General features: G+C 37.8%; 1 protein-coding gene across 3 annotated transcripts; it reads left to right on the top strand.

The window, feature by feature from the left end:
- The first annotated feature begins 694 nt into the window (after positions 1–694).
- Positions 695–19,941, top strand: LOC122994130 (coiled-coil domain-containing protein 178). Of its 3 annotated transcripts, none has more exons than XM_044368649.1 (20): positions 695–862; positions 1,169–1,264; positions 4,138–4,274; positions 4,367–4,425; positions 4,515–4,594; positions 4,992–5,195; positions 5,327–5,547; positions 7,052–7,194; positions 8,557–8,710; positions 8,812–8,907; positions 9,116–9,252; positions 9,368–9,551; positions 9,656–9,718; positions 10,033–10,161; positions 10,262–10,375; positions 10,582–10,727; positions 10,990–11,149; positions 13,598–13,747; positions 16,810–16,944; positions 19,272–19,941. In XM_044368649.1, the coding sequence occupies exons 2-20, from the start codon at positions 1,207–1,209 to the stop codon at positions 19,398–19,400; spliced, it is 2,499 nt and encodes an 832-aa protein (XP_044224584.1). In that variant the 5' UTR covers positions 695–862; positions 1,169–1,206; the 3' UTR covers positions 19,401–19,941. The 3 variants fall into 3 exon arrangements, with proteins under 3 accessions (XP_044224584.1, XP_044224585.1, XP_044224586.1); XM_044368650.1 differs by having other exon boundaries at positions 695–893; XM_044368651.1 differs by lacking the exon at positions 695–862 and adding an exon at positions 912–1,037.
- Positions 19,942–22,444: the final 2,503 nt, after the last annotated feature.

Genomic DNA, 22,444 nt, shown 5'->3' with positions numbered 1-22,444 from the left:
ATGATTGTATTGCAAGGGGTTTGAACCAAAAATTTAAAAGGAAAATTCAACATAAAGAGGTCTTTTATAGATTTTCAAGCTGTATTGAATCTGTTCAGCTGCCAAAACCTCACACTCTTTTTCACATCACTATTATTATGCATGTTTTTACAGTCAGCCCCCACAAGGCAAGGGGGGCCTGTGCCATCATAAAATTGTGTAAATCACATTGTTTAAACAACATGTCTTCAAGAAATGTCCAAATTATTTTAATTCATTTGAAGAAACACTGCCTTAGTCTGATTTTGGAAAATCCTGTTAGTTGTCCAAGAATGTCAACAATAACACCTGCTGATTTTGAGTTTGAATTTTTGGCTATAACTATAAGATACAACACTAATAATGAACATAAACATATGGCATTACTGTATATAGGTGAGATTATAGTGAACAATACTGAAGCATGTTGTCTTTGTAATTATGTTCTATTAGTTTGCATGTGTTCACAATTACAATGTTTATGATGTCTTAAAAGTATCTTTAAAAAAGAATCCATATCTATTTACTCCAATCTTTATGAGAGAGGAGGTCTTGATTATTTAATATATTCTATTTCTTGTCAAATTGTGCCTATTTCACGTGACACGAGTAGGAAACACCTCTCAGTGCTGCTAAACAATAACACAACCTTCACCGCTGCTCTTGAACGTAACTCGGGCTTTCTTCAGCTCAGCCCCTTGTTGCTAAGCAACCGCCGTAGAAGATTGACAGCAACTTCAGTTGATTCATTCGGACTAAACTTTGATAAAAGACAACTTTTCACCGCTGCTGCTGCGGCGTTGACACACAGGAGACAAATAACGAACGTCAAGAAAGCTAACAGGTAGCTGGCAGTGGGAAGTAAATTAATACAAGTAAGCTGATAGCCAGCCATATTTTCTGCTTTCACTTTCTGCCATGACAACGGCCCCCTCCAGCTCATGAATTTGTCATTAGCTAAGTTAATTAAACGTTCACTTAACGTTTGCTAAGTGAGCGACATCCGGAGATGAGTGAAGGTATCAGCCACAACTTCAGCTAACGTTTGCTAACTTTATTTGAAAGATAAACGGCAGACCTTAAACCTTATCCAAAGTGAATGAAGCTAAAATATAACAGCTGCCTTTTTTTGTTGATATTTCTGTTTCAGGGTTTTGATGAACTAATATAAACGCCGAAGTTTCAGCGATGCCCGATGTTGAACCCCTCAGATTCCCATCAAGGGAAGGACGACCTAATCAACAAGGTGAGAAGTTAGCTTTGGTTCGCTGACTTAATGTTACTGTTATTGCAGCTTTTATGGTCAATTAAAATATATGTATATATCTGTGACGTCACTGCACAGAAATTTGATGGAGAGTGAAGGATGATGACAAATATTGAACGTATCAGTCAATTAACAAAAACAAATCTACTTAAGGAGCACACACCCACATACCGGTACTGTAGTCTTCTTGTCCAACTAGTATTTTAGCATCTGCACTATACATAATAATGAAGATGGTGGTTACATGTAATGATATTTAATTATGTTGAATACATTTTAATATCTAATATTGCCCATTTGGAAGGTGATTGGCCCTGAGAGTCACATTAGCCTGCTGTGTGGCAATAATAGGCTATACCCTACCAGTATGATTTAGAGTTTTTTCAGCCCCGTTGCTGCCATATTGCCATAGCACTTTCCTATCCCACTTGGATCTGTATATTATTCATCTAAACTGCTCAGCAACAGATGGCCTCCGTTTCGGGTCCCCAGTCAGCTTTTCCTCGACTCTGTTCTTGCGTTGGTCTGAGTCAACTTACTCACCAGTCATTCTACTAATTAATAGACTATCGTGGTGAGATAACTGTCATCTCAGGTGGGAAAGGTTCAACTAGTTCTGTTAGCGACTATCTATTTCTCTCTGAGCAATTAAAGTAGTCAGAGTACTAGTGGCTTATACCTGCTTTGCTTTGCACGGTGGACAGAATACTGTAATGAAGGGGCATTTTAATTACCCCACATGTGATGCTGTCCTTAAAAAGCTCACAGATGTCACCATGATGGCACTTATGGCAAGACAGGTATGTAATCACAAAATCAAATCGCTTTTTACACTTAGAGATACTCCTGTGGGTGTGTGTACACTTGGTCTCCCTCTCAGTAAGGGGAAAACAACTTGAAGCTCTGAAGAGGCCCTTTGGTCCTCCCAAAGTTGGTTTGCAGACTTGAGCTCAGTGGTGCCAGACACCCAGTGGATGCTCCTGTTGAGCACAGATGAGGCAGGAGAGGAGGTTTTCATCCCTCCCAGACAAGTGGAACTTGTTGACTTGGAGCCTGACCAGGATTGTTTGTTTAACAAGTGTCTACTTTTAGCACTAATAAACATAATACTAATTGAAAGAGCCCCATCGGTCATTCTCTTAACTATACAGTAGATATATATACTTGCCATTTGGCTAAGACAAGGTTTAATAACTTCAGAGATTTATTTATTTACTTAAGATAAAACCCCAACATAATAAACACTAGTCATAAAGCATTCATCCATTGTTGATAGGCACAAAGACCTGACGTAGGTGAAAAGCTTTGTTGAGGCACTAAACCATAGAAACAAATCAGGCCACTGGCCAGATCCTAGTAAATTTCGTAAGTGGCCAGTGAATCAGTCAAAACTATGGGTCACTGTGGCCATTAACAATGTTTCATATATTACACAATTTAGCAACATAGATGATGACAGCAAAAAGTCGGCCTCAAAATAAGAAAATGGAAATAATATTTTTTTTTAAAAAAAATCTCTATTGAAAAAAATTCTCTCTTGTGGGCCTTGCAGAGACATAAGCATTACTCCATCTTACTTGCTGTCTAGTACTGCGGCCTAATACATAGTTGATACAAGAAGTCATAATATGATAATATAATCAAACTGCTTAAACTGTTATGAGCAAAATACTGTTATTCTGTGTGTTGATTTCACTCCTATTTGAAAAAAACATGTTTTCTGAAAAGTCAGATTATGTTTTTCAATAGTGTTGTTGCCTGTTTCCTAGTTTTTCATTTACTCATAATATCACAAATTAAATTACAAATCATTGCTGTAATTTAAGCTTCCTGTGAGTCATGTTGTGTAGAGTTTTATTCCAATTTGCACATAATTAACATAATTAAATAAAGACTACATGTTTGAAGTCTGCGATTTCTGAATAGAATCATCGCAACAGTTCTGAATAGAACTGAATAGAATCATAGCAATGCAAGATTTATGCAAAAATCTGACTATATATATTGTTTGTGTAAGATTCTTCAAAAGTTCAGACTTCAAACTTCACATACAGTGCTATATATTCAAATACAATATACAGTACAGGGACCTTTTTACCCAATTGTGTCTACAATTGTTGTTCCGTCTTCTTTACCTTATCTTTGAATGTGTTTCACTTACTTGTGTATGAGCAGTTTTACTTTTCTTTGTACTATGTATAAAAAAGGCAACTCATTCCTTTGTGGGCAGGGTGCAAAATTAACTTTTTGGCCTGTGAATTTTCAAATTTTACCAGCCACGTCAATAGATAACCATTGTTTTTTTGGCTAGTGAGTGAAGCAAATCTACCAGCCACTTGCATATTTTATCAGCATTTGTCTGGTGACTGGTACTAATATTGTGCCCAGTTTGCAGGCATGGACTCTGCATCACTTGTGTTTTTTACCCTTTTTTCAGCCAGATGGCGTCCTTTCACCACTAAGAATGGTGCCCTTGGGTTTGTCTTAAGATGTTCAAATTAGTTGTCTCTGCTCTCTTACTGATGCTTTTAGTATATTGCAGAGTCTAAGCAACCTGAAGTGAAAGTAAAGAATAATAGAACATCTTTATCAGATCAATATTTTTTTATAAAAATAAAATGAATGAAGGAGGGTGAGTGTTTGTTTCAACTACAGTCTGCTGTTTCTTGATTTTCATTGAGTGATGGTTCATCAGTGAGTTATTCATAAAGTATCTGAGGGGCTTTGTGCCGTTTTGTAACAGAAAAACTGTAGGTAGGGTTAGCTTTTCGTTGCTTCTTTGAAAGCAATTGTTTGTGATAAACTAAATTTTAAGTTGGATTTACAGATCTCTATATTCTGTGTGTCTCAAGATCAAGCAGATCTTCAAGCCGTCTGCTCTGGGAGACGTCGCACTTGTGCTTTGCTCAACAGTCCCTCACCAAGTGTCAACCAGGCTATTTACCACATCCAAGAGCTGAAGATGAAGGTGGAGAACTGGTGTCAACAGGTGATGTGATCAAACATGCGTGACATCTTAAGACAAATATCCTGATTGGAATAAAAACCATTAAAAAATGTTCTTGTTTTGTCTTGTACCAGTCTGGAAAGTATCAGCCACACATCAATCAGGACAAGCACCAGTACAGTGAAACTTTGAGGTGAAGTCTGTTTTCATTTCCTATTTCTTTTTGTTAAATTCAGTATGACCTTTTAAAAAAAGACACACATGTCACTGCTTCTTCAACAGATTTCAGTCCAGAGACTCAGATACTGAACCAGTGATGTCTACAAAGTTGTTTGTCGAAGGCATTGCAATTAGTACAAGAGGTGAACAATATATATTTTTTCAAATACCATGAAGTCATTTCTAAAATATTTTCTCCTAAACACTGTCCCTGATGCGCACACTGATAATAGAAATGTCTAGTGTGCGCTTGTTTGGAGAAGCTCTAGGTTTAGATTGTTTCATTCCTTGCAGCAGTGGTTACGTCAGTCTGGCAATAATTGAGTCCCAGTTACTGGTTCACATTTTTTTTTCTCCATAGTAACTAATTAGGTACCATCCAGTGTTCACTGCTGCTAATAGAATATTAGGATTGTGGTTTATGTTTACCTTCATTTTGTAGTTGGTCAGATTACATTAACATAGCTTTGTTTATTGAGTTGAAAGTGATGATACAGTACAATATAGTGTGCCAATGTTGTAAAGTTTTCCACCCTCTAGAAAGTTGTCCATTATCGCCGCTATTGAAGAAAATAAATGATGTCCTTGGAGAGGTTGTGTATCTGATTGAGCGGCTGGAGGCTGATCGGCAGTACGCAGAGGAAGGTCTCCACAAAGAGAAGAGAAGAAAAAGATTTTTGGAGAGCAAAGTTGACTGTATTTCACTGTGGAAGCAACAAGAGCATTCTTTCGTTGTTCAAAAAGGTAAGTGACTGAGAGGCGTTTTATTATTTCCTTGTAGGACTATTTGTGTCTTGTGAAGTGTTGTGACTCTGTTGTCCATCACTACATCGAGAATGTTTTCACTTGTTTTTGGAAATGATTGTTTTTTCTAGAGCACGAGGCTTGCATTAGAGACATCACTGAACTGAAGTGGCAGCTAAAACTGGAGAGAGAGAAACTTGACCAGGTCCAGGAGAAACTGTCACACGCTGAGATTTTGAACCAACACTTGCACGAGGACATCAGCTTTGCCAAAAAACAAATTCCCATCGTGAGAGAAAACCTGGAGATCCAGAGAGGCATTATAAATCAAATCAACACTGTACAAGCAGAGGTAGCCTCTAATTTGATTTATTCTTGTTTTAAAAACTATTTCTGTTCATATTTTCAAAGGCTGGATACTATTTAATCCATAAACAGCATGGCTCTAGGGATCACAGTGTTGTTAGTTTGTTGGTCCATTGTCAATCCAACACTTTATTCTACAGTGAAATATCATTATTTTAACAATTGACTCAGTTGCCATGAAATTTGGTACAGACGTTCATGTAGATGAGGACTCCAAATAATCCAAAAACAAAATTCCTGACTTTTTTAGCTTTTCCACTTGTCCATTACTTCAGTTCATGACAGGATGCTTCAAAAGCTAGTGACCGAATTGATCTTCTGTAGTAATGCTAATGGTTGTCTGTAAATATGCTATGAAAGTTAACTAGTAGGGACAAGAGTGATGGCTAAGAGACACAAGGGTTAACATTCAGCAGGTAAGGTTGCAGTCATTGCAGCTTCCTGGTCACTAAATGAAACACCAGACTGACTCAGTGTTGTTGTTTTAGTGACATGACTCTAGGGATGGTAATATTTGTCTGTCTTTTGGTCATTCTACCACTTTGTGATCCTCTGACTTTTCCTTTAATGCCACCACCAGGTCAAAGTTTTGACTCATTCTGTGAAATACCTCAACACCTACTACATCTACTACATCTACTCCAAGGATTGGCACTAAAGTTTATGCAGACATTCATGGTTCCCACACGATGTATTCTATTGACTTTGGTGATCTCCAGACTGTAGCGCCACACTGAGGTTCACATTTCTGGTTTTGAATTAAGTGCAAACAGCTGTTGGATGGATGGCCATGAAATTTGCTACACACATTTATGTTTCCCTCAGGATGAGCTGTAATCACTTTGGTGATCCCTTAACTTTTCCTCGAGCGCCATCATCAGGTCAAACGTTCAATTTGTCCACTACTTTGGTTTATGACTAAATACTTGCAAACCAATTATATTCCCATCAGCCTCTGCTGTACTTGGTGTTTTGTGCTAATTAGCAAAGGTTAGCATGCTAAAATGCTAAACAAAGATGGTGAAAATCAGCATGTTAACATGATGATGTTAGCATGTAGGTCAAAGCTGTGCCTAAATACAGCCTCACAGAGCCACTAGCATGCCTGCAGACTCTCAGTCTAGTTTAATTACTTTTTAACAAGTCATTGGCTGTAAGTGTTGTGAAGATGTTAACCCTGGGCTCTGATGTTCAAGTGTGTATCTTTAATTCCAGACTTACTGAAAGCCTATGGTTAATATCTAGCTTTGGGCTTTCTGGATTCTCTTAAGATTTGCCCATAGCTAAGAAAAAATGTGAAAGCCCCCTTAGTATGTACCCTCTCTTTTGCCATAGGTATTGAAATCAGAATATTTAATTTTGACAAGTTATGATTATGTAACAGCATAATGTGCTGACTTAAATTTTCAATTTTATGAAAGTGTACATAAATCATTAATAGAATAATATCTGAAGTCAATTGTAAGCCCAGAATTTCTTCTCCTTTTTAGGCTGATAAAGTACACTCAAAGACACAAAATGATCTGACACTGGTTGAGAGGGAGTCCAAAAAGATGCAGTTGGACGCCAACAATGAAAAGAAATCATTGGACCATGTACTGTTGGCTATGAAGAATCAGCTGGCCAACAGATTGTAAGTATTTATTCTAAATGCAAAGAAAACATCAAAGTACAACTGAGAGAGAGACATTTTTCATAAAATGTTTGAAAACTGATGTTGAAAGTAGTTAAACCAGTTCTCATGTCAGAAACTGCATACTGAGAGATCATCAGTATACATTTACTATTAAGGTAGTAACAACCTGAGTGCTCTGCTATCCTGTTCTTCTATCTTTCATCACTGTTGTTGACTAGTGTTTTTTCATTTCCTAATGAAATACAAATGAAATACATTTCCAAATACATTTATTTTGGGATACAAAGTCAATGGTACAAAGTCAGTTACAGAACCTCAAGTTTTGTATAAAACAAAAAACAAAGTCAAATATATTTATACTTTTTCTATGTGTTTTGCTAAATAACCACAAAGTTATTAGATATTTTACAGTGTGTTATTTATATTTACAGCATTTTTGTATTAAGAATTATACCACAGCTATGAAAAACTGTGTTTCTATGTTTCTGACTGGCTTGCAGGTGTCTTTTGAAATCATATGACCTGAGAGCTGGTTAGCTGTTAAACCATTCTTCTTAATCAGTGCACAATGTATATGTAATTGTATTTAATTATGGCAACAATACTTCTGCTTGAGGCTGTGTTAACAGAAAAGTCTTAGTGAGACAGACATACAGTAATTGTTATTTAAATTAACTACAAAAAATGATGGTACATGGTACAATGGTACATGAAAATAACAGACTTGGTGGGGGAAAATTATTGTCATGTATCTAAAATCCTTTTTCTACTGACTGAAACTTAATTCCTATGTAAGTGGGATGGAGTAGAAAAAAAATCACAATAGAGGAAGTAATACTTTCTTTAAATCCCTCATGCATAGGTCTACGTCCCCTATTAGACTCATTTCTCGCATGTACAGGCTTGTATTTAAAACAACATGGAATGTACACAAGTTCATTACAAGACAGAATACAAAGGAATTAATAATAATAATTGTATCTAACATTCTTAGTAACATTTTAAATTCATTGTTTGATGCTGACATAGTAAATATCAGGTCAGGTCATCTCGGCTGTCTGCAAACCTGTGAAAATAAAAGCTCCTCATAATGAAGTAGAGGAACTTAATAAAAAAAGTGCTTTGCTTTTTTAGGGGAACATTTTCCTCTTCAGTTGCACAGGTATCAGGATGTGTTGCACAGTAGATGTGTCGATTATTTGCTTGCAGTATGTCTGGTGCTTGTGTTGTGATACTATCACTTCCACGTGACAACTTTTTATTGTGAGTTACCCTGTGATTTCCATCCCTATGTAAGTGTTTTAAGCGATTTAAGAACTGCTTTTAATTCACCAACTTGATCATTGTTTCTCTTTGCAGAGAAGATTTAAACAAGCTGAAGATGTTTGAGAATGAGCTTTGTGCTGAAATTAAGGATGCTGAAAAGATGATTGCACTTACAGAAGAACAGTGTGCAGCCATAACACAACGGATCCCTGAAATAATGGAGCTTGAGAAAGCTGAAAAAGACAGAGTAACTGATGTTGTCCATGTTTTAATGCAATTTCAAAAAAGGCAACTTTCAACTGTATACAGAAGTTGTAAATTTCATGTTTTTTCCTGCTTTTATTACAGATTTCACAATTAAAATTTCAAATTGAGGGTGAAATGCAAAAGAGTAAGAAATTAAAAGAGAAACTAATCGCATTGCAAGAAGACATTGAGAAAACTGTAAGTAGTATCAAAATAAAGTCCGTTACAGGACATATTTTTATAATGTTGTTGCGTTTGTATGTCTTTGTAGTTGGTTGGATACAGCGACATCCAAGGTTAAGATCTGATTTACTGTAACTGTTGCTAATAATGTTTGAATTTATTGTGTTTGGGATACAACAAATAGATCCACCCAGTGACATATTGTGTGTTATGTTATCCACAGAAACTTAATGGAGAAGCAGAGGTTTCCTGCGTAGAAGAGCAGCTCCTTTCAAAACGTAATGCCTTTGCAGCTCTCCGTAAAGAAAACATGGAGTATGAACAGAACCTGGAAGACTACAAGATAAAAATTTCTGAAAGGTACAGTACAGTGTCAAAACCAAAGGAGTGAACGAACATGCAACATCGCCTATTTATATAATTTGTATACAGATGCAAACTGTTCAACATTACTTTACTGTGGGATTTTTGTTAGTGAGAAAGCAGTGAAGCAGATGCGTGAGGAGAGGAAGCAGATGCTCCAGAAAATCATTGACAATGACGAGCACTGGGAAAGGGCCAGGGAGGAAGTGACCAAAGTTGTAGCCCAGCACAGTGTCACCCAGACTAAGCTGGAAGAGCAGGAGCAGCTGACCTTCATGGAAGAGCAGAGGGCCAGGGTCAGTGAAAACATATGTACATGTTCTAAATACAGTATACAGCATGAGACCAGGATGTAAGAAAAATCCTAGATATTACTGCCTTTTCTTTCTCTGCTCTACAGAAAGAGATTGAAAACCTGAGGAAAGATCTGACAGGTCAGATGACTGCCCTGGAAGTACTTAAGGTATATTCATGAGGGGCTTTAGATTTGGAAATTAATTGTAAAAGAGGAATTAAATTGAAATCTTTAAAATATATCACTGTATTTTTGTTAAATGTCTGTGGAACACTGTGAATGTATACAGTAATCTTATTGTGATTTTGTTATGAACGGGTGAAGCTTCACAAAGCGCAGTCTCAAAATTTAACGTAACAGTTTCCTAAAGGTAGCATTAAATTCACAGCTGTGTTCAATTACATATTTTTTTAGATTCCCACTCCTGTTACATAATTGTTGTAAGACTCGAGGGTGATGCCTTGTATTTTCTTTTGCGCCAGAGTCAGTGCGCGAACGTCAGTGACGAACTGCATCGACAGCAAAGGAGCTCAGAGCTAGCCAACAAAAAACTTCAGAATGAATATGAAAATGTGTCCTCGACAACGAAAGCCCTGGAGACACAAATCGAGGTACTGATGAAACTCAGGTAAAACAGTAATTAAAATTTAACAAAAGAATGTATTAAAGGTTTAAGTCATCTGCATTTGTGATTGTTTTTGATTTGTATAGAAAATGAAGAATTTGACAGAACATTTTGAAAAGGTTCAGTCTGAACACAACAACATATTAGCCAACCTTGAGAGAGAGAAAAAACTCAAATGTGACCACCTGAAAGCAGCACAGGTAAGAAAGGAAAAGTAAAAGGTTGCATAAAGCAAATCATTTTTTAAATCAAAGAACAGTTGCTAAGTCAGGTTTACTCTGGAAAGCTCATTGAGCACAAAGCTAGTCACAGCTATTTATCATAATCTCTTGGTTTTAGCACTTTGAACAAAATAAGGTTTGCTGAGTTTGTTCAATGAATAATCAACATTACTCTTTGTTTACAGGATTTACACACTGCCACTATAAAGAGATACGACATCACCCTGAGCAGGACCAATGACCTTACGAAGAAGTGCGAAGAATACCGAAACGCTTCCGATAAAATGGACAAAATAGTTGAAAGCATGCCAGACGTCATAGCAGAACTCCAGTAAGATTAATTATTCTGAGTAAATACTCAGTATAGTAGTTGAGAGAATGAAAGAATACTCAATTTCATAACTGCTTATAACCTCAAACTTAACCTAAAAATGTAATAAACATTATTGTGACTTTAAATACTCAAGAAATATTTACATTTTAAAAAAAGGTTTATTTTCCTTTTTCACCATTGCAGTAATCATAATATTTATTTATTTAAAAATGATTTTAGAAGCATATGATCATTTTATGTGTTTGATTTGTCCTTCCAGAAGTGCTCTTGAGGTGGTGGAATTCAAAGACAAATCAGCTGCTCTCATAATGAGCACCTTGCAGTCTGATATTAATAACTGCCTACAACGAACACAGCGATCCATGCAGACACACACTGCTCACGTTACAGCAAGAGAAAAGGAAATGGAAGACACCAAGGTAACAAAACGTTACACTGACTTGAATGTTGTTCAGCATAACTCCCTGTAAATACATGACGTTTTGTGTCAAATACTGTGAAATCAGAAACAAGCTGTTTAAAAAAACAAAAAAAACAAAAAAAAACACACATCTCATTGTTTATTTGTTTGTGGATTAGTGTCAGCACATTGCTTGTCACAATACTTCCCTTAAGATGCAGAGAAAAGAGCTGTGTGCAATTAAAATTACAAGCCATGGTCAATCTTGTTTAAGTGCTTTTCCCACAAATGACAACTCACTGTTGTTATAGTCTTTTTGTCTGGACGAATTTGATGATGCGCGTTGTGGTGAGATGCTGTGCCTATTTTGCTACCTGTGGGCCAACATTTTCAAATAGCAATTTCAATGTATGCATACAGTTCACAATATCAATATCATTTTCATATTTATGCCAAAAACAGGCTCTTGTAAAAACATGAGTATGCTGTGCACCGAACGGCGTGTATTTGAACACTCCTTTGTAAGAGAAACCCCTATTTGTTGTAAGGTTTTCATCTGCAGGATTATCAGCCCCAGCCAGAGCCTCTTTGCTGATGGGGGTTTCACATGGCTTATCTAATGTGAAATCGCCATGTGGTATATAGTTTCATTAAACGGTGATCAAGAATGCATTAGTTCAAAACAAGAAAAGGCAATGGAGCTTAAGCCGCCATGCATCCAAGTGCAGCAACTTTAAAGAAGTTGTTGGCATGAGACAATTTAAGAATTAGAAGTCTTCCACATAGACACAACTCCCATTAGCCAGATAAAAGTTAGCCATGCAAAAAAGGGTTTAGTCTTTTCACTTGACGAAATAAGATGATATAACAACAATACTCCACCAAATAAAAAGATCAGAGAGAGACTGAAGTTCTAAGGAAATTGGTCACTTTAATCATCGAGACCAGTAAAAAGAACACATAATGTCTGCATTAGCATAACATAATAAGCAGAGTGTGCATTCAGAAATCACAGTGCATGAAGCAGAATGGTTAGATACTTTCAATATGAGATTTCTTATAAAGATGCTGACCCCATACTTTACTCCCTTAAGTCCCTGTAGGTCCTTTTTTTTACATAGAAGCTGATACAGGTCAGTATTATTACTGTAATAGACTGAAGGGAGTTTGTATGTGGCTATTTAAAAATATTCAGCAGATGGTTATATTTAAAGATGCAAATATAGGGTATATCATAGGTTTACCTGTTAGTTCAGTGGGATCGTCTCTGTTCATACATACATACCTGAAAGTATTTGGTCTTTCAAACATGCACCTATTTTTTGATTTGATCAGGGCTTGTCGTTTGGCGAGGACAAAGTAAACAATGCAAACTGCCGACGCTATCAGTTTCTTATGGGCAATGAAGTGTAATTTGTTCCATTTACACTTCACAACAGCATCAGATGGGCTTTGTCAGTGCTGCATTGAGTAATTAAACCTGAAATCAATAGCAGGCATTTGTCATGTTTACAGCCCCTCTTTCTGCTGGGTTAAACTCATCACTTTAGTGCTGTTCTGTTTTACTGCAGAGACACACTTCATTATGTCTGCAGGTAGAGTTGAGATATTCACCAGCCACATATCCAGTACTTGGGAACAATGTTGAAATGACAAGCAGGGGGTGGAGGGAAGGGAAGGGGGGGGGGGTGCGCAGAAAGACACATAGTCACTGTGATTTATTTGCTTGATTTCCCTGAAAAAGTGTCCAGCTTTGTGTGCCTGCTCTTTATTTTGCCTTAATTAACAGCACAAATATAAAATGCGTGCATTCTGTATAGTGTTGTACACAGACATAGCAGGTCAGAATATACAGCTAAAACATCTTGTAATACAGTATGTACAGTATACTGACTAGCCAGCTCCCTTCATCATATAAAATCCTGTCTTGTGTATCTGTCCATTGTACATAGCAGAGTCATGAAAACATTGATCCATGTGATCGTTTGTTATGTATGTTACATCTGTACTGTACATCATGCTGCCTCAGCAGTTATTCTTCTTGCAGTAAGTTGACTCAATTTGTTTCCCTTTGAGTAGCTTTAAGGTTATTAGAAAAATTGTATTCCTCTCTAATAGTATCATATAAATTGTGTATATATATGCTGTTGCAGCTGTATGACATTTACACTAACTGAAGAATTCAAACCACAGACTCTAAATTTTAAGGCTGCACCATTCAATAAAATAGAAATATTCTACAAATTTTGGCATATTTGGAAACTTCAGGGTCTCAATTTAATTAAAAAATTCTAAATTAAGTTCTGAGTTTGAACAAAGTTTGGCTGCTGACTCACCAGCACACTGCTGCTTCTTAAGGAGTTAAATTAATAGGCGACTTGTTTGTTGGGTTACTGAAGTACTACTGTACACATATTATTTAATGTAAATGAACACAGCAAAGCTTTTTGTTTTCATGTGTGTATAGGGAGCACTGATAATCGCACTGAAGGAGAACAAACAGCTGGCCAGCGAGTACGAAGGTCTTAAGAAGATCCTCATGGAGGCCAAACAGGAGGCGGTGTCTGCATTGACCAAGAAAAACCATGCACATAAATCTTTTCAATATTACACACAGGTAGGGGTTGTATAACCGTTTTTTTAATATTAAGTTTATTTCACCGCCTTCTTATTGAGACTGTGCTTTGTGAAGCTTTACCTGTTCATAACATAGCTATACATTTTTTAAAATTATGTTTAATGGATCAGGATTTCTGCTGTTATCTTATGCTCTTTTCCCTCATATTCTAGTCCACGTTATCCTCCTTAACACTGGATAACTCTTCTTTGCATGGGCAGTCATTTAAACAAGGTTGTAGGTTGGCAACCTAGTGAGGAGGTTACTGCAGATATCTCATAATGATGAGATAACTTGAGTGGAGGAGGATGATGGATGTGACGTAATGTAATGATAGCTATGTAGTTTTGCCACCCAGGGGAGTAAAGTGAGAGGTTGATGGTACATGTAAATACTATGACTTCCACATTTTCTTGATTATAGTTTTTGTAAGGTGGTCAGGGGTGAAATGTTTTATTATCGTTCTGCAAATTTGCTTCTGCTTACCACAGCACTTGGTTTAGGAATCAGCAAGAAACACAGGTTAGGATCAGAGAATGTACGTGCCTTCAGTGCTAAAATAGCAGCAGAGATCTTGACTAGTTGAGGGAGACAACTCAGCAGCATTTCACTGTTTAATCTTTGTAGTTTCTGACACTATTTAACTGGAATGGAATTACACATGACAACCATAACACCAGGAAGAAGCCACACTTCTCCTGCGATGAAAAATACATATTATTTGTTCCAAAAATGACTAATACCTTTACTTGAGCATTTCCTCATCTAACTGCATGAATGTTATCAAGTGAAAAATGCATGCAAAAATAAAATCCTGTGGACAGGATTTTCCACGCTCATGATCAAAGCCTGATTTTCTTTTACTCCGGATTCAGCCTTCACCATTTTTGTTTGTTTCAACTCTACACTCCTACAACAGCAGCCTCTCGGCTAGTGTTTTATGCCTAAATTCAGTTTTTATAACAAGCTTATAATCAACAATGTTTCTGAAATGTAGATGCAGGCCTATCACATTTAATCTGATTTATAGAGGAACACTCAAGTACTCTTCTTTCCTGTTTGAAATTTCCACTTATTGTCCTTATACTGCTTGCACTTCATGTCGAGGTTAGTACATATATTACACTATGTGACTGCCCTTAATTGATTTGTATGTAACTGCATTTAACATTGTCAGGATCATTTGAGAGATCAGGACATCAGTGCATGTGTGTGAAATCCCTCATACCAGTCATTTATGTGTTTGGTGAGCCCATAATCTGGCTGATATTCAGCAGAGACACAATGAAAACCATCTTTTAAGTATCCTTGAAATACAATCTTGACAGCAGGCATCACTAGTATAGTGTAAAGTTCAAGTGACAATTTTAAAACAACCTTCACTGTGCTTTCAACATGTAGCACAAAATGCCTTAAATATATTTTGGCATGAAGCACAGACATGCAAAAAGATGTTTTTTTCATATTCAATTGTAAGATTACTTCTATTATATTATAAATAACTTCTCTGGCACCTTGCCAAATATTTGTCTGAAGCCATACAGAGAGCATCTAAAACAAGAAAAGCTAAAACACCTATGAAGAATGGTCGGGAGAGGGAATTAAAAACTGTAATTTGAACTTTTCCAAGCCTTCTCAGCACAACCCATAGTTGATATTCACATATTGAAAAGCGGGTTATAGTTCTACCTGTGAAGCTGAAATTATGAACTCTTCACAAGTTATAATGTCAGAATACAATACAGCTAAGCAGGCGGAGCATCTGGAGTCGATCTTATTACTTTAACTTGAGAATAAAGTAATAAAGTGACGTGTTATCAACCACATACCTTGTCTTTTAATTTATTATTTAGTATATATTTATCACCATTATCATCCACAACAGGTGCAACAAAATAACTATCAACATTTTTTAAAAACAGAGTTTGGAGAGCATCTTTAGGCACACAAATGTGCTAGTTTTAGTGTTATGACATTCTCCATTATAACAGACGGGATATATTACTTATAAAAACATTATAGATTGCAGCTTTAATATACTCGTGTTTCAGATAAAGATAATTTTACTTAACTAATCAGTTCTGTCCAGCCAAACGACTTTTGTTGTTTTTTTGCGGTACACAAACACTTGGTATTTTTGCAGTGGATGGTTTCTCATTTGTTAATTGTCCAGTCAAGACATAGTTCAGGTGGTTCAGGAGGAACATTAAAAAAAAAATCTTCACTAATATATATCTTCATCAGAATTCAGCAAGTGAAAATACATTAAAATGCACAAACTTTTCCGTCGTAAATGAAATAAATGCATGATTAATAAGCATCTGATAGCACTTGCCACTGTGTGCCTCTTATAAAAATCCTCTTGATTGTACTGTACATGTAAGCATTGCTTTGTTTATGTGGAAGCTTTCAGCTCTTAGGTTTTAACAGGGTACACCATAAAAGAGCATTCTTGTTATTGTCTTTCCTTCAGGAGCTGATGACTGAGCTAATTCGCTTTAGTTTTCAATGCACTGGGGAACACATTGCCAAGCAATGATAAGCTTTGTAGGAAGAGTAGAGAGATGGAGGGGGGAAGAAAAGCAATGGCATCTATCAGAATTTAAACCTCTTTGCTTGAAACTGTGTTCAAATAATAAAGCAAGCAGCATGTCTTTCCAAGAGACTAGGAATAATTTCTGGTTTCAGTGGGGGGTTCATGACTCTGTGTGTATGTGTAAAATATGTCTTGAGGGGATTGGTATAAAGTTAAACTGGGTGAAGTAGAAATATTTTACTCATCAGCTTTGCAGTCACAGAGTTTGCCTCGGCTAGAACAAAACTGCTGAAGCATTTAGAGAAAATTAACCCCCCATCCTGGCAGCCAGATGTGACTGGATTCTGATGAGTGCACACGAGTGGGCAGAGAAACCAAGAGACTGTGAAATTCCTGTCAGGCCCGTGTACTGCAGAATGGGCTATTGACTGCTTTCTCTATTCCCCTCCATCATTCTTCTTGAACACTGCCATTAATTTCCTCTCCTGCCTTACCAATTCCTTTTCTCTGCCTTCTCTCCCCCTAGCTCTCTTTGTTGCAGAAGAGGATGCACAAAGCTTTGGTGAAATACTTCAAACAACGCAGCCTCTACAGCCAGGCTGAACTGGACCGGTGCCAGTCTCTTTCTCAAGAGACCGACCAGAAAATAAAAACAGCCCAGGTATTTGTATATATACATGTAAAACAGGGTCGAAAACTGCACAAACTGGCACCATTCATTTAAATGGTAAATCCTTTTATTCAACTTTCATCCCAGTCTAGGTATTCTACCGGATGGTAGCGTATTCTTTTGCATACTACAGTAACTCCCTGTTATGCTTGGCATTGTTTGAGCCTCATCCGGCTAGTGCCTTGTGTCTTCTTTGCCAAGCAAGGGCAGCCAGGCAATACCACAGTAAAACATCCAACAAGGCTTTGTGCTTCACTACTATGGTGGAGTTAAAGACGCCACTCTTACATTACACTCTATACATTCACTCATCAGATCACAGACTGATGTGATGGATGATGTGTCTGCTAGAGTGCCTATGCAGTGACCCTGTGTCTGAGGCTAGCTCTGCCTGTCTAGATAACTCTATATACAGAATACATTGTGTTTGGTCACATTGCATTAACATTTGAGCTTGTTCCCTGTTTAACAGGGGCGTTCTGACTTTTAGGGCTAATTCAGAGTGAGTTCATTACCCCGAATGGAAGAAATTTGTGTTACAGGTTCTTCTTTGGAGTAGAATAACCTTCTGTCTGTGTTGCAGAAGAGTAGGAGCATATTCTGCAAGGTTGAGAAGTAAGGATCTTCAATTAGAGGATAATCGGTGTCTAATCTGTGCTGTGATGTGAGATGAGGTCAAAGCGGACAGAGGGACAGTGATGAATCTTTATGAAATGTCCTGTCCAGCATTACTGCAGAGCCAGGTGTCATGCAACCATATTATAGACCACTTTTATCCTTTTTCTACCTTAAAAGTAGGGCATCCCAAACCACTACCCAGACAAATTTGTTAGTTGCAATCTGTCGTTTTCCTGTAAAATCCCTAATTTGTTGTTCACTAACATTTAAATTCAACCGACTTTATCAGATATGCCGGAGGCAGAATATGCTAAGATTTGATTAGAGGTTTTCCAGGGGACTACCCAGTGAAAATGCTATTAAGTGGTTTCCTTCTCAGTTCCTCCTCCTCTGACTGCTGACATGTTTTTTGATGGGTCTGGTCCACACATTACAGGGAGCAGCCATGTCTCAGCAGCCCAGCCTCAAAAGGCCCCAGCAGATCACAGCTCAAGGCAGGGAGGAGTGGAGCACAGGGGGAGGAGCTATCAGAGAGCTGCAGAGTGTGAAGGACAAAAGAGCTGGTGTATTCAAGCGCACCGCACCGTCACCCGTCACAGCTCAGCACAGGGTCCATCAGAGCAGGCAGCACTCACTTTAAACAGGCTCCTCATGAGCAGTCCGGCTCAGGGTCGATCCTCCAAAAAGTAGACACGTAGAAAAACCTTTATGACAAAAAACCCCCCAAAAAACATTATGAGTTTATGAGCATGCATAAACATGATTATGAAAATATAAGAAGACCTTGATTGTGATCTTAAGATCCACAAAGAAATGCATTAAACACAAAGACTCCAGGGAGATCACAATTACATGATACATAGATTATCAATATCATTTGCCAGTTTGTAAGAAAGAAATGAAGAAATCAATAGAGCTGATACCAGTAGTAACTGGAGTTAAACCAGGCTGAATCTTGATGAGGCCTATACTAATCCATCATGTCCACTTAACCCCACAAGCAGAACATAAGAGAGGTCAGGTTAGCACTTTCACGGCTAAGGCATGCTTGAATCTGAAGCCAAATGGCATTTTTCTCAAAAGTAGCTTGAAGGGAAGAAGACTGGGGAACCCTGGGGTGGGCGGGTGGGAGTGGGTGCGGTGGGAGTGGGGTGGGGGTGGAGGGGTGGTGCTGTCATCCTGTTACACTCCTGCCAGAACTGGCAGTTCAGCTTTGTGTTCTGTGAGTTTACACTAGGGATGGCATAATTGACAATGGCTAACAGCGGAGAGCAGTGCAGAGCCTTGTTGAATGGCCAGTAATGATTGGAGCAGACGCCCACTGCCCCAGTCCCAGGGGACAGTAATCCAAGATCCTGTTTCTGATATAATTGTTAGTCAGAGAATTTCTGCATGGCTAGGCCGGTTCAGATTCCCAAGCTGGTTGACAGTGCCAGGCAGTTTAATAGAAAAACTGGATGCTGAGGTTTTTAAAACAGAAGAGCACTGAACCTGGACTTGGTTCACCAGGAGCCTCTTGTTCTCCTTCCTCACAAAAATAAGAACAAGATAGTAACGTTACTCTCACAACTGTAGGCCGACGGTCTGCGAACTGTGTGTGGGATGCACACAAAGCGAAGATTATCTTTATGCAAAAACAGCCTCACTGTTTTCTTAATTAACCTGTTTTCATTTATCCTATTTGTCTCTTATTCAAACAGGAGGGGTTGTCAGAAGAAATTCAGCTCATCTCTGCATTCCTGCAATCCTTGACAGATGACTCTGCTACCACTGATGATGCTGGGGTGAACAAACAAGCCAGTCCAGATGCTGCTGGATCGAATGAGTAGATGCCTTCAGTTCAAATAGCAGTGTAATTGGACATTCACCTGTACCAGACAACTTACTTACCCTAGCACGCTTCACTATTCCCCTCTCTTTACTTGCAGCAAATCCATAACAATGAAACAGGTGACTTTCATGCTGCTGTCAGGACTGATCTAATTTTAGCTGGGTGAATGATTGCAATTGGCTTTGCCTCATCAGATAATTAATCTATGTCACCATTAATTGGAAAAGAGAATAATTACAGGCAGTGTTGACAGAAATTCTACGCTTCTCCAGATTCCAAGATCTAATTACAACTAGTGAAACCCCGTGACCTTAACTAGCACTTAGTACACCTTGGCCACCTTGACCATGCCCATGTGAGGACCACTGTCTCTCAAAACACCCTGTTTTGGTTATCGTGCCCTGCACTCCTTCACTCTCCTCACTCTCTGAAAGCTGTCTCCCTCAATCACTTTTCAATATTCAATCTTAATTTTGTGGAAGTTTAGCATTTTCAATGAGCTGGAGATGAATGATTAATGAATAAATTTAAATGCTTCATTTTGTCCATGGATCATTAGTTAAGTCCTTTGTGGGAAGGACCTGAGAAAGGAGTGAAAATTATTGAGACATTAGCCTGAAGCAATCCAGGGGTAAATAGTGTGCACAAAAGGATGTTGTGTGCGCACTATCCACTGGCTTTCTAAAGAACCCTGGGGAAACACTGTTTTCAATTTGGAATCTTAACTGAATCACATTTAGCACTCGTGGAAAATTGATTTTTGTTTTGTAATGTTTCAACAGTGTCATACTAATGGTACACAACACTAATGTCAGCTCCACATACACTTTAAAAGTTAAGCAAAAATGTTTCTGGTTAAACAAATAGTTGTCTAAATATGATCAGACTTATTACATATTTAAATTTATATCAAAATAGGAATAATAATAATAATATAATTCAAATACTGTTCATATTCTTTGCATTTTCAGTGATTTCAAGGTTGATGCTTTCAAACTGCTCCTTATAAATATGTGTTGCCTTCTCCCTCTGTCTGTGTCTGGTTGATAGAGATGCTGTTGTTTTGTTGATATGCTGGCTGCCTCTCCTACTTATGGGGACAGAAGGGGGCAGTATGGACACAACTACCATAGAAAGACATAATTGACTGCAACATGGTCCAGTCTACTATCTTAACATGGCCATCTCATCTCAAATTAAGGATCCTTATAATTCAGTCAATTTGAATTATTTTGGAAAATGAAGTATTCAAACTTTTAAAGTGTCTCTTTTCTCTGCGGAGGAGTGAATTTTCAGTTTTCATAAAGTTTAAATTCGTAGTTTTGTACTCAAACATGCTGCACAGTATATAAAACATAATTCTGCGCAGACACAAATATACAGAACAGCCAGCATAATGGCACTAACGGGGTACCTCATATCGACTACTCGCAAAGCCCTGATGCCACTACGTCTCCAAAAGCACCTTGAAGAGAAAAATGTTCAGTCCATCTCATATTCCGTTACTGACTGCTTGGCAATATCTCAAATGAAAGTGCCTCCCCAACACATTTATCTACTCTCCTTGCATCTAATCAATCCCCTAAATAAATGGAAGTGAGCCACAACTAGATGTCATCACATTTATCTGCAGGCGTGCCTCAAAGTGCACACACCTAAATGCTGCTAGTCTAAAGAGGGTGGACTGTGGAAATACTGATGGGGGGTACTTGACAGCTGAGATGTATTTTCTTCCATGTTAGATGCTTGTTTCAGTATGATGAGGATGGAATATACAGCACAAGCCCCACTGTGCTGTTGTATTCTGTGATACATCAAAGCTGGTTTAAAAGACTTTTTGTAGTTTTGTATAAAGGCATATTTTGCAAGAGACATGTTGGGGAAATCTGATTTACAGGCAGCATGATTCTCAATTTCAGCCTGGCGCCACCATGCAGACGATGGGTCCGTTTCATGTGGATTCACTTCAGTGATCACTTCTCATCACTGACGTGAAGCCAAGTGAGTCGGAGCATCGTTCTGTCTTCTGAAGCTAACCAAAATTCTTTTTGAGATTTTTTTTTTTAAAACTAGGAAAATGGAGGTGTCCACTCCAACGGTCCTGTCTTTGTTCATGAGCAAGTGGAGAGTTGAGCCATGGAGCTGATGGAGTCAAGGAAAGAATGTGGGTTGAGAGAGGTGCTACTGTGTCTAAAATATCAATGAGGGAGATTCTGCCAAGTTTTGGAGCACACAAGAGGGAATAGATCTTCTGTTAACAGAGTGGACGCGGCAGAGCTGCACTGCTTCATATAATAGCTGTTAATATCTTTTATCTAATAGAGAATATTTAATTTAATTGAGTAAATCATTTTAAACATTGTCTACAGTAAATTCCATACAGTATTTATGCTGTAAAGTAGGTTATTAGGGTGTGTGTTCCTTTAAAGTTTAAGTAACTAAAGCATCTGTCATTCAGTCATACTGTACAGCCTAACAATACACTGGAACTGTGTGTTTGCCCAGGTGAGTCTTTAATGTGGAACTCCACAGAAAACATGCCAAACAAATTCATCAGAATAACAATACGTGTTCCTTGTGTTTCCACACTCGTTTGATTTCAAAGATATTTATCTTAACAGGATAATAATTTGTGAAAGTCTCTGACATTTGTGGCTAGCTAGCATGATAATAAATCCATGGCTTGGAACATTTTTTAGTTAATTAGAGTCAATCAATCCAAACTTTGCTCACTTACCGGTGTGAAACCGGAGTATAATGAGCAGAAATCAGCATGGTGATTGGAAAACACAAATTACAGCTGTTAAAGAGAAACTCATCCACTTTTCTTCCGTTGAAGCCAATGCCTGCTGTGAGGATTTAAAATTAGCATGGCATTCCTTTAATGGATGTTGGGGGAATGTGCTCCTCTATAATTAAAAAAAAACCCTGTTAATATCCTCATAGGCTAAAATAAGAGAGGTTAGTATGATTGCATGACATCTCTTTAAAAGGACATATTGGTCCAAAAAATGTCTGTATTTATGTTTTATATTGAGACAA

This window comes from Thunnus albacares, chromosome 12, assembly GCF_914725855.1.
Source record: "Thunnus albacares chromosome 12, fThuAlb1.1, whole genome shotgun sequence".
NCBI lineage: Eukaryota > Metazoa > Chordata > Actinopteri > Scombriformes > Scombridae > Thunnus > Thunnus albacares.
This window is presented reverse-complemented; position numbering and strand designations above follow the sequence as displayed.

Bases quoted from the DNA above. Each gene is read 5' to 3' on its own strand.
- LOC122994130 (XM_044368649.1), top strand. From the start codon at position 1,207: ATGCCCGATGTTGAACCCCTCAGATTCCCATCAAGGGAAGGACGACCT. The intron at 5,548-7,051 runs GTAGCCTCTAAT...TCTCCTTTTTAG, and splicing joins TCAACACTGTACAAGCAGAG to GCTGATAAAGTACACTCAAA. The intron at 9,719-10,032 runs GTATATTCATGA...CTTTTGCGCCAG, and splicing joins CTGCCCTGGAAGTACTTAAG to AGTCAGTGCGCGAACGTCAG.